This window comes from Myotis yumanensis, unplaced genomic scaffold (assembly GCF_028538775.1).
Source record: "Myotis yumanensis isolate MYYU_CA2020_CCGP unplaced genomic scaffold, mMyoYum1.0.hap1 SCAF_3, whole genome shotgun sequence".
Lineage (NCBI taxonomy): Eukaryota > Metazoa > Chordata > Mammalia > Chiroptera > Vespertilionidae > Myotis > Myotis yumanensis.
Window position 1 is genome coordinate 24,419,247 of NW_027223754.1, and position 13,115 is coordinate 24,432,361.

At 39.0% G+C, this 13,115-nt stretch overlaps 1 protein-coding gene across 1 annotated transcript in view; it reads right to left on the reverse strand.

Moving 5' to 3' along the window:
- The window catches only part of ADAM2 (ADAM metallopeptidase domain 2), a 77,305-nt gene extending 64,493 nt beyond the window's left edge, over nt 1-12,812 (reverse strand). The window contains exons 1-4 of the mRNA XM_070407393.1: nt 12,755-12,812; nt 12,095-12,174; nt 9,338-9,393; nt 4,028-4,106 (exon numbers count right to left, since the gene is read on the reverse strand). Coding sequence (XP_070263494.1) covers nt 4,028-4,106; nt 9,338-9,393; nt 12,095-12,174; nt 12,755-12,812 — 273 coding nt within the window. The remainder of the gene's footprint in view (nt 1-4,027; nt 4,107-9,337; nt 9,394-12,094; nt 12,175-12,754) is intronic.
- Between the last annotated feature and the right edge of the window lie 303 nt (nt 12,813-13,115).

Consider the following 13,115-nt stretch of genomic DNA (forward strand, 5'->3'; position numbering starts at 1 on the left):
ATTTTAAAATCCAGCTACAAAGGCTGGCAGAACAAAAGTGAGAGAAGGGAATCAACATTAGAAAGAAAAACATGGTATTTAGTTTGCATGTATATCACCTGAGGGCACCCCCCAAGGCAAGGCCACACAAGGCAGCTAAAGTTCCAACAAAGAACCCAATCTTACTGACCATGGTTTCAAGTTCCTAGAAGTTGAGGTGCATATCCAGGAAAGGAAGGAGGCACAGAGTGAGGCCCCAAAATGTATGTTATTGATCCAGGTGTAAGTTCTTCATTTACATTTGAACTGAGAATATGTGAAAGAGATCTCCAGTCGCTTAGCAGAAACTAAGGCCAGAAAAGCCAGAACTGAGAAGACATTTTGGCTATTTCTGAACACAGGATGGTAGTTTTGAAAGTGGCACCAGGAAAGCTCATTGTCTGGTGGAATAAGAAAGCTCTTTAGATATAAGAATCACAAACTCAAGAATGTATCATTGGATATGGCCAGTATGATCCTATATAATAAAAGCCTAATATGCAAATTGACCAAATTGTGGATGGACCAGCAGAATGATCAGTCACTATGATGTTCACTGACCACCTAGGGGCAGATGCTCAAGGCAGGAGCTGCCCCCAGCCCGCAGGCCCCAGGCCAGCCAAGGTGGGTGCCAGTGGGGGGCTCCCCAGCCACCCCACCAGTCGCCCTGCAGATTGGCCCCGATGGCTGGCCAGGCCTAGGGACCTTACCTGTGCACGTGTTTCATGCACTGGGCCTCTAGTTTTAAAATATTAGATGTGCCCGGCTGGCATAGCTTGGTGGTTGAGAATCAACCTATGAACCAGGAGGTCATGGTTCGATTTCAGGTCCAGGCATATGCCCAGCTTGGGGCATGCAGGAGGCAGCCGATCAATGGTTCTCTCTCATCATTGATGTTTCTGTCTCTCTCTGCCCCTCCCTTCCTCTCTGAAATCAAATTTAAAAGAAGTAAATAAAATATTAGATGTGTGAATGTGGCTCATAGTCAAGAGAAAAATCAGAAAAAGAGCTAACCCTAAAATAACCCATGATTTTGGAATTAGTAAGAAAAAACAAAACAAAACAAAAAAGCAGCCCTAGAGGCAGCAGAAGGTAGTAGCTGCTATCTTCTGCTACTTAATAGTCACATGGTCCAGACCTCTGGCAGGCAAAAGATAACATTCAAGTTATGAGTTGGGTTTTTAGAGGCATAAGCTCCCCATCTTCAAACTAGCTAATTCAATATTAAACTACTTTTTTTCTTTCTAAACTGCAAATTCCTGCTCAGTATGCCTTTGGGCCAGTGCACATAGGCTGTCAGACTCAAGGGAAAACATTAGGAATCCAGTAATAACAGTATCAGCGAGAACACAAGTGACGGTGGCTGATTCCCTTGCTATGGCAAGTTCTGAATAAATAGTTTTTGGTTTTTCTTATTTTTTTGGTTTTTGTTCATTTCCACAAGATATAAACAACTCAACACATCAAAATAAACTGATGGAAACCAAAAATAAAGAGAAAATTTGAAATAAATCAAAGAAAAGTAGCACATAACATTCCCAGGAATAATAATGCAAACAATAATATATTTCACTATATATTTCTTTATATAGATATAGATGATATAGATATACAGATAGAGATACAGGTAGAGATAGAGATAGAGATAGAGGTAGAGATAGAGATAGAGATAGAGATAGAGATAGAGATAGAGATAGAGAGAGAGAGAGATAGAGATAGAGATAGAGATAGAGATATATAGGTATATAGATATATATACCTATATATAGATGTAGATGTGTAGATTTAAATGTATAGATCAGGGGTCCTCAAACTTTTTAAACAGGGGGCCAGTTCACTGTCCCTCAGACTGTTGGAGGGCCGGACTACAGTTTAAAAAAAAAACTATGAACAAATTCCTATGCACACTGAACAAATTCCTACCTATATCTTATTTTGAAGTAAAAAAACAAAACGTAGTTTGAGGACCCCTGGTATAGATATAGGTATATATAGGTAGAGAGCCAGATTAAAATGCTTAGATAGAATGAAAGCTCTGGTTCCTAAAATTATGTATTAAGATAAATTATTCTTTAAAAATGAAGATGTGGAGAATTGACTTCTAGTATGACAACATGAAGAGCTCCACAAATCAGCTCCCTAGCAAACTAAATGAAAATTATAAATAAACAACCATATAAATCCTCTGGAAATGGTCAAAAGGACAAACTGTCCTAAGAGAAAATGAATAAATAGCTCTTCAATGAAACTTATGAAAATTCAGGAAGAAAAATGGAAGCCTGTGTTAATTTGAGCCAAAACAGACCCTTTTTCCCCACCTCCAAGCTCAGTGAGATGTAGCAGGCTGCTGTGAGGATAACATGACATCTTCTTTTACTGTTAACTGATAATTTGTTTGCTTTTTTAGTAAGTAGAAAGAGTACACTCTAAAATAATAATAAAGTGTATAGCAAGTAAGTACATAAACCAGTAATATAGTTGTTTATGATCATTATCAATTATGTTCTATACTTTTATATGACTAATTTTTCTTACACAATAGGTTTGTTTACATCAGCATCACCATAAGCACATGAGTAATGCATTGTCCTACAACATTATGATGGCTATGGTGTTACTAGGTGTTAGGAATTTCTCAGTTCCATTATAAGCTTATGGGACCACCAGTGTATAGGTAGTCCATTTTTGACAGAAACATCGTTACATGGCACATTTGAGGCCAATATTGGTTACATTTGAGGCCAATATTCAACAACTTACTACATTCAGGACATTAATAAAGCATTCTTTGCTTTGCCTTTTTAATTATACATTTATCTTTCATAGTTACCTCCTGGGAGGTAGGAAGTAGAGTTAGATATGAGGTATAGCAAAAGTATGTAAAATTCAGGCATGAAATATTGTGATTGTATATCTCTTTGTCTCTCTGATACTCTTTTCTCTCTTACACACACACACACATACACATACATGCTACAAGCATGCGCATGCACACACACACACACGTGTGTGTGTGTGTGTGTGTATATATTTGACTATGTATTATTATATATCTGTATAGATTATTCCATATTTAACTCACATATATTTGCCTAGTCTGCTCAGTAAAATTTAAAGCAATTATTCACCCTCTCTATTAATTTTTTTTTTTGTTAAAATCTTCATCTCTATCAAAATGCTTTAATTTCAGAGTATTAGTAGATTCTCCACATAGAAACCAGTAATGCAAATGGAAAAAAACACACAACAGGAATTGGTAGGACAGGGCAGAAGTAAAAAGAAAAATGGCATTTCAGGCATGGGTAATTCATGCAATTCTATGAATACTTCTCTATTATTCTTTCAATAAACTATTGACATGCCCGGCCAGCATGGCTCAGTGGTTGAGCATTGAACTGGTCAGGGTACATGCCTGGGTTGCAGACTGGATCTCCAGTATGGGGCATGCAGGAGGCAGCAGATCAATGATTCTCTCTCATCATTGATGTTTCTATCTCTCTCTTCTTCTCACTTCCTCTCTGAAATCAATAAAAATATATTTAAAGAACTACAGACTTTATAAAATGAAGCTCCAAGTGTTCCAAATATATGAAAATTTAATGTATTCCTAAATGTGCTTTCAATTCCATATGTATTCACTAGGTCCCTGAAAATACTTCAGAAAAGTATTTAAATTCTCCTTTTCTTCCCTGATTTAGCTTTCCTAACATAAGTCATGCTTTTTCATTTGAAATGTGTTACAACATAGTCACCCATTGTCCACATAAGCACATACAGTATATGTACATCATCATTAAATAATAGCTTAAAAACATCAGAATCATTTTTGGTTTGGATAATCATCTATTTAATAAGGCTTAGTTAATACATACATAAAAAAAGAAATGGTTAAATTCATGCCAAAACAAACATAACTTCAACTCTTTGTACTCCAGCAACAAGTGGACCCTAAGTAAGGTGATCACAGAAACTCACCTAATAAAGGTAAAACAGACACTAAAATTCATACCTGAATCTGTTGTTCAAAGGGCTTCATATATCCTGTGCCATTATAACCATAAACTCTAAAACTAGGAGGCAAGAAAGCTCTGAAAAATAGAGAGAATGTTTAGTGAAAAATTTGTTCCCTAAGCTTTTATTTTTAAAGTATATTTATTTTGTTACTAGAGGCCTGGTGCACAAATTCATGCATGGGTGGGGTCTCTAGGCCTGGCTGGTGATCAGGGCCAATCAGGGCCAAGCCAAACAGGGCTGGCCATCTGGGCCTGCAGGCTGGGGGGAGGGACAAGGGGAGGGAATGCGGGAGGTTGGTCGCTGGCCCCAAAGAGGAGCCAAACCTCGGCGACCCCTGGGAAAGGGGCTGCATCCACCACCACCCACCCCCAGCTGCCTGTCCCAGCCTGAGGCCCAAAGGCCCTGGCAGAATCGGGAGAGGAGGCGACAGTCACTGGGCTGAGTGCAGAAGGAAAAGATGCTGGATGCTGACGCTGCTGTTGGCACCCCACCACCGCGCAGTTCCCTGCCTACCCCTCCTCCTTCTCTCACTGCCGTGCCACCATGGTGGCCAGGCAGTGGTTTGATTGGGGCCTGGCAACCGGGGGGAGGGATGGGGGAGAGACTGTGGGAGGTTGGCCAGCTGGAGGGAGGGACCATGGGTAGTTGGCTGGCCACAAGAGGTTGACTGTGGGAATGCACTGACCACCAGGGGGCAGCTCCTGGTTTGAGCATCTGCCCCCTGGTGGTCAGTGCACATCATAGCGACTGGTCTATCGGTCATTCCAGTTGTTCTGGTCATTCGCTTAGGCTTTTTATTTTATCTATCTATCTATCTATCTATCTATCTATCTATCTATCATCTATCTATCTATCTATCTATCTATCTATCTATCTATCTATTTATTTATTATAAACTAGAGGCCCAGTGCACAAAATTCATGCATGGGAGTGGGAGGGGTGTCTCTCAGCCTGTCCTGCACCCTCTCCAATCTGGGTTCCCTCGAACATCCCTCTCACAATCTGGGACTGCTGGCTCCTAGCCGCTCGCCTGCCTGCCAGCCTGATCGCCCCCTAACCACTCCCCTGCTGGCCTGATTGAGGCCTAACTGCTACCCTGGCGACCTGATCGCCCCCAACTGCCCTCCCCTGCAGGCCTGGTCACCCCCAACTGCCTTCCCCTGACAGCCTGGTCACCCCTAACTGCCCTTCCCTGCAGGACTGGTCACCCCCAACTGCCCTCCCCTGCAGGCCTGATCACCCACAACTGTCCTCCCCTGCCAGTCATCTTGTGGAGGCCATCTTGTGATGATGTCACACAAGGGCGTGGCACCACCTAGGCTTTTATTATATAGGATAGGTAGGTTAATGAGAGAGAGAGAGAGAGAGAGAGAGAGAGAGAGATATTCTCTGATTTTGTTTTCATTTTACTCAAAGATCCTATTTGGCAGTCTTACTCTCACTCACTTTACACTTTACTGTCAAACTGTCTTTCTAGCATTTGTGTTTTTGTTTTTAATACAACAGGCAAGCTTTTGCCTCAGGGTATTTATACAAGTGTTCCCTGGGATGTTCTTCAGCATGGTTCATTGTCTTATTTACTTCAAGTCTTTCCTTATATATCTTCTCAGGGAGGCTTATATTAATACGTTTATTTAAAAAAAATCCAAGTTTCCCAATTATCAAGCATTAGATTTCCAAAAGATATTTTAATTTTTTTCTATAGTTTTGCTTAAACATTTTAAGACTCTTCTTAATCTGCTTATTTATTATGTCATTATTAGAATCATCTACTAACCATATGAACTCAGAGATTCATATCCATTTTGTTTACTAATGCATCTCAAGCACTTAGAAGAATATCTGGAAAGCAGCAAATGGTCAATAAAAACTGAACTAATATGACATCAATTTAACAGATTAAATGGACATCCCATATTAAAATATATTACTTATAAATGATAAGAATATGTTTAAAAGGCTCTATAAAGAGAAAGATAGGTGTAGGTATCCCATTTTCATTTTCCCACACACGTATAACATAAAGATTGTGACTGCTGTGGCAGTCTGGATTCGTTAAAAGAACAAGTCCCAGAACCCAGCCACTGACAAGCAGAGCAAACATTTTTGTCTTCTTGTATAACAAAAGAAACTGACCCATGGTGAGGTGGGACTCCAGGGAAAATAACAATTCTGAGTTGAAAACTGTAAAGAAATTTAGCAGGTGATATGCAGGCACTGTTTTGTGGCAGAAATAGAAAGAATACATATATCCATGTCAGTCCCAAGGAGGAAGCCACTATTTGGAAGCCTGGAAACAAGCAGGACTTTGGGAGTCATGCAGGTATGGGATAAAAATAGTATACACTGAAATGCATCAAAACATAATCCTTCCCTGTAAAATCATCTGCCAAATTTTGATGCCACACAAAGAGGCCAAAGAGCTAAGTAAACTTAAAATTTTAAAATTGACAATACAGTATTACTGAATACACTCTATGTAATTCAAGCATGATAAAAGAAAGAAAAAAATCACACCTAAATATTTTTTAAAAGACTAATTCAAACTAAAATGAAACTTTCAAAGTGTCAAGAGAAAAAAAAAGATGTTACCTTCAAAGAAACAGCAATAAGATTGACAACTACTTGTCAATAGAAATGAAGAAGCCAGAAGACAGTGAAATGATAATTTTAAAGAATTAAGGTCATTTTTTAAAAGACACCCTAAAATTTGTTCCAGCAAAAGTTTTTAAAAAATAAGGTTAAGTAAAGATTTAACAATGACTGTAAACAAATATATATAATTAAAAAGAAGCAGACCTGGTTTGGAATACATAGAATTTCTGAGACATGGAAATGAACTGCAGATAGAACCAGAAATGCAAGAAAAAAGGGGGGAAAAGCACCAGAATGAGTACATTTATGATTAAACTAGAGGCCCGGTGCATGCATGCATGGGGGGAGGGGTGTTCCTCAGCCCAGCCTGCGCCCTCTTCAAATCTGGGACCCCTTGGGGTATGTCCAACTGCCAGTGTAGGCCTGCCTGTGGGATTGGGCCTAAACCGACAGTTGGACATCCCTCTCACAATCAGGGACTGCTGGCTCCTAACCAGTCGCCTGCCAGTTTGCCTGGTTGCACCTGACCGCTTCTGCCTGCCATCCTGATCGCTCCCTAACTGCTCCCCTGCTGGCCTGATTGACACTTACCTGCTCCCCCGCTGGCCTGATTGCCCCAATTGCCCTCCCCTGCTAGCCATCTTGTGGCACCCACCTAGGCTTTATTAGGGTTTAAAATAATACTGACTTTATTAAAAATAATAGCAATCTTTCATTGGGGTTTACAAGTAAGCAGGATTATGATACATAAAAAAAATGATAGGCAGAAAAGTTAACTGGAATAAAAAAGTTAAATGATCGCTGTAGCCGGCTTGGCTCAGTGGATAGAGTGTCAGCCTGCAGACCATAGGGCCCTGGGTTCGATTCCAGTCAAGGGCACATACCTTGGTAGCAGACTCTTCCCCAGCCCCAGCCCTGGTCAGGGCTCATGTAGGAGGCAACCACCATTTTCTCACATTAATGTTTCTATCTTTCTCTCTCTTCCACTCTCCCTAAAAATCAATGGAAAAATATCTTCGGATGAGGATTAACAAACAAACAAAAAAAGTTAAATGATTTAAGAATATAGGGTAATTGGTAAAAGTGTATACTAGGTACAATAACTCAAGCATTAATATCTTAATCTAGAGAAACTACTAAAAGAAGAGTAAAAAGATGTATAACAAAATATTTAAGAGAGGAGAAATGGTATAATATAAAATAATAGATTCATGAATTACTACATCATCATTAGTTATATTACTATATATTCTATACCTTTTTTTCTAATATAAGAAAGAGTTTAAGAAACCAACTACTATTACTGCATTATTTTTAATATGCATTTTTATTGATTTCAGAGAGGAAGGGAAAGGGAGGGAGAGAGAGAAACATCAATGATGAGAGAGAATCATTATTCAGCTACCTCCTGCACACCCCCTACTGGGGATAGAGCCCGCAACCTGGGCATGTGCCCTAGACTGGAATTGAACTCAGGACCCCTTAGTCCACAGGCTGATGCTCTATCCACGGAGCCAAACTGACTAGGGCTGTTACTGCATTTTAATTCAGGTCTTCTTATATTTCTAAGCAATTATACTTTACATATTTCAAAATATATTAAAAATTCAATAAATATTGTTCCTGTGATACTGGTAGTTATTCACAGGATGCTTTAGGTCTGACCACTGGCTCACTCTCATGTGCATCACTTGGCATTCCCAGTGGCTGACTGTAAGATTCTATCTGGATTGTCCCAATGTATCTCTTGCAAAAATGCAGCTTTTTTTCCCCTTTCTTTAGGAAGAAGTAATTTTGAGTCTTCTTTCAAACTATATCATCCATTTTACATAAAACAACATTTAGCAAGCTTTATAATGTATGAAAGGATTGCAATTATGAATTCTAGATATGGTACAGATCTCTCTCTCTCTCTCTCTCTCTCTTTGATTTGGTAATGTCACTTGCAGACTTCTGTCTCATTATTTTGGAAGACTATTCTTACCATTTTAAAAAGGAACATTACAATTTTGATGTTTCTTTATTACTTAGTTGTGCTTGTTTTCCCCAAATGTATTGGCTTGCATGGAACTGAGTTTGGCTAATTACAATTATATTCTAAATCCGTAAGACATTCTGACATTGTATGTAAACTCTTAAAAAAAAAATTATCACTATCCTTTTCACCTGAAAATCCTAAATATTCTTTCAAATAAAACTGAATGTAAAGAAACTAAAGAGCAAGTCATCAAGTTTTCATAAAGATAGAAAATTATCGAAACTCATCCCCTATGAAACAACATGAGTAACCAAAAGAAATCTGGTTCTACAGGAAGGAGAAAGGTGGGAGCTTACACTGTGGATTCAGGTTCTTTAGTGTATAAATTCAAGATTTACTATAAACTTTAAAGATTTTTAAAGGATAAAATAAAAAATAGTGAAAAGCCAGTAACTTGAAACATTTACAAATGCAAAATAATGACATTCTGGATAATTATAAATGACTAGATGCCTGATGCATGAAATTCATGCAAGAGTAGGTCTTCCTTTCCCCAGCTGCCAGCACCAGCTTCTCTCTGGCACCTGGGACCCAGGCTTCCCTCACAGCCCCGGCTTTGTATGCAAGGTCATCTGGAAGGATGTCTGGTCTAATTAGCATATTATGCTTTTATTATTATAGATGATTATTAATAGGACAAAGACAAGTGTTAAAATAATGTAGATCACCTACTTTTGCATCAGGTTCACAGTGTATGTTTTCCCATCAATTACAATGTTGTAAGACACCTAGCAGGAGAGTATATTAAAAACAACAACAAAAAAACAAAGCAAAGTGAGAAAAATATTAAAAAGGAAAATGATCATTTTATATTGACAATAATTGCACTCTAAAACACACTACTACAATAAAAAGAAAATATAATACTGATGTATTTCAATTTCTGCATACTGAAATACATTGTTTTAACCATTTTCTTCTACTAATATCTGAAAATTAATGTGTCCTAATTTATGAAGGATATTTCATTTGAGTAAATTATTCTATAATGCAAATTTATTTAAAGTCATACAATTAAAGCTTTAATTTCACTGTATTCTCATCCCCATTGTTGACTTTGAGAGTCTATCAGTGTACTACTTATTTCAATGTAGATGATCTTTGATGTCTGGCTGCCTTTAAGACACTTTCTTAGCTTTGGTATTCTGATTTCACTGTCAAGGTATTACTTGATTTTTATATACTCTGTAGTGTGATACTTGATCTAGGGATTCTTTTAAAAATCATTTCACAGTTAATATATGTTTCATACAATCTCTTCAGGTTGTTTTTTTTTTCTTTTATGCCAGGAATTCCAATTATTCTACACTTGACCCTCTAATTCTATTCTTTTTTCCCCTCTTAAGCCATTTTTATGTTGAATCTACTTGAGTCTCTTCAGTTGTCTGGTCTACTGTTGATTCTTGATTTATTTATTTATTTACTTTCATATTATTTAACACCTACAAGTTCCATTCAGTTATTTTAAAAAATAAACTAGCCTTTTTAAGTGGAATATTTTCTCCTATGATTTTTTTAAAATATATTTTTATTGATTTCAGAGAGGAAGAGAGAGAGAGAGAAAGAGAGAGAGAGAGAGAGAGAGAGAGAGAGAGAGAGAAACCTCACTGATGAAAGAGAATCATTGATTGGCTGCCCTCCTGTGTGCTCCACATTGGGGATCCAGCCTGCAACCTGGGCATGTGACCTGACCAAGCATTGAAACATGACCTACTGGTTCATAGGTAAACACTCAACCACGGAGCCATGCCAGCAAAGCTGATCTTTATTAATTAATTAATAGAGGCCCAGTGCACAAAATTCATGCGGGGGTGGGGGAGTAGTGTCCCTCAGCCTGCACACCCTTGCAATGCAGGACCACTGGCTCATAACCACTCTCCTTCCTGCCTGCCTGGTCTCCCCTAACCACTCTGCCTGCCTGGATAATTGCCCCTAACTGCCTCTGCCTGCCTGCCTAATCACCCCTAATTGTTCCCCTGCCTGTCTGATGCCCCTAACTGCTTGCCTGCCTGCCTGATTGCCCCTAACCACTTGCCTGCCAGCCTGGTTGCCCCTAACGGCTCGCCTGCCTGCCTGATTGGCCCTAACCACCTCTAGCTGCCTGCCTGATCACCACTAATGCTTACCTTCCTCCCTGATCGCCCCTAACCGCCTCTGCCTAGGCCCCTGTACCCGGGACCAGTGCTTCCCTCCCTCTGGCCAGCCACAGGCACCTGGGCCCCAGCTTTGTCATGACGGACATTTGGAATGACATCCAGAAGACGTCCAGTCTATCCAGTCTAATTAGCATATTACCCTTTTATTAATATAGATAATACTTATAAACATACTATGTTTCATATTATTTGTAGCATTTGTTGGATCAATAAGCCTTACTGGTTCAAAAAATACTACAAATCTCTTACTATGTATTCAGCACTGTTCTAAACATGGGATAGAGACATTAACAAAATAGTTAAATTTTGTTGCTCATGAATTTGACAGTTGCAGAAAAGTGGTTTTTTCTGCTAATCTTATTTTATTTTATTCATATTTAATCTAGTAAAGGTTGGTTTAAGATATCACCCTCTTAATACATCTGTGTACATTTTCTAATATAACCAAACAATTACATATATATTTTTGTATAAAAATAAGACTTTTAAAATACTGCTAAATGTCTTCACCTCCTTTTCTATGAAAGAGAAATTTAATGTCTAATTTAATTTAAAATTCTCATAAATATAAGTCTTTTAAAATGGTATATTGAATATTTTAAGCTTATATTATCTCCATTAGGGTGACAAGTGGGTAGTTGCCAAGAAATATTTGCATTCAACTTACCAGAACATTTATGACTCAACTAGAAAGAAAATGAAGATTGGGTATATATACAAAAACATTTCTCACTTCTTTAGAAATGATTCCAGAAATTAGTAAAAGAGATACAAATCTAATTATTTCAAAGAAAAAAGACATTGGACCAAGAACTACTAAGATGGCATAAAATAATAGCCTTAATGATGAACATATTTGCAATAAATTTTTTTTAAATCATCACATAACCCTTCATTAAATCAAAAGATCATCATCCCATGCAAGGAATCCTTAGGCTTACTTAACAATTTCCTCCAAATTTAGCCTGGTGAGGGAGTGAGGAAAGAACCTCTGGATGGGTCAGGTCAGTGATTGTTCAAACACTCAAGGAGGAAACAAATTTAGAAGATGGGCCTTGGGGCTTTGATAATAAGCATCACTGCACAATATGTCTATGAAACATTAGTAACCTTGGCTCATTTCCCAAAGGTTTTTTTTTTTTTTGTCAAGAAAAATTGGGTATAAATATAAAATTCAGCAAGTGTGCATGGATAAAATATGCCAGATTTACTTCTTAGGAATGAAATAATCGCATTGTTTTTAGATTCTGAAGAAAGAATGGTGCTTGCTTACATTTGTTTCAACTCCATCTCTTGATGTTGACCGTTTTTTCTCTGGAATTATAATTTGCACAGGTAGTAGTAGTTCAGAATCTGTAAGATGCAAAATGTTTTGTTAGAGCAACACGCATCGCCCCATATCTCCTCCTCTACAGTCATCATAGTCTGTACACCGCCACTTATTTTTGCTATCTTGTTCAATACCCTCAATCTACAGTCTTTCTGGAATTACAAGACTTTGTAAAGAGGAAGAGGTTTATTGTCTTAGGAGTTGTGGGCGGTTCACAGTAATTCTGAGGCAATAGGAGCAAGCATCTCAGTACATATAAACTTGGGTCCTTTTGACCTTCCAATGACAATGTCCAGGGGTAAAAAATGCAGAGCAGTTTATAAAACACTAATCGTGAGGCATCCACTCAAGCCATGCATGGCATCTCCCCGCTCCCCCTCCCCCACCCCATGGTCCCAAGACGAGTGGGAAAGCCCCCCTGCGAACAATGTGGCTGTTGTCTGGGGAAAGTGGCAATGCGGGAGTGGACCGGTGCTCACAGAGTTGGAGCCCCCACAACAAAGCACTTTCCCAGAGATAGCCAACCTCTCAGAGGAAACCCAGAGGAAAGCTGACATGCCTGGCAGGTCAAAGAGGGGCGGGCTGAGGGGGTAGTGCACGTACCACTACTGTCTGTCTGGAGCCCGATGAGCCCAAAGAGCAGAAACAGAAACCTCAGCATGGCTCGATGTCCGGTATCCCAACCCCAATAATGGCAGTTGCCTTGGCAAAAGGCGGTTGGCAGCGCGAGGAGAACCCTGCGGAGCAAAGATGGGTGGGGAGCGAACGCGCTGTGAGCTGTGGGAAGTGGGCGGTCTTGGCCCCTGAATCTACGCAGTAGGAGGCTTTGACTCATTTTGACGCCTCTTTGGGGCAAAAAACAAACAAACAGAAAACCCAGCAGAATACTTCCAGATGGTAGGAACAGCTAATGAACAGGAAGATGCATATACACTTCTTAAGTGAACTGAAGTTATACATACAT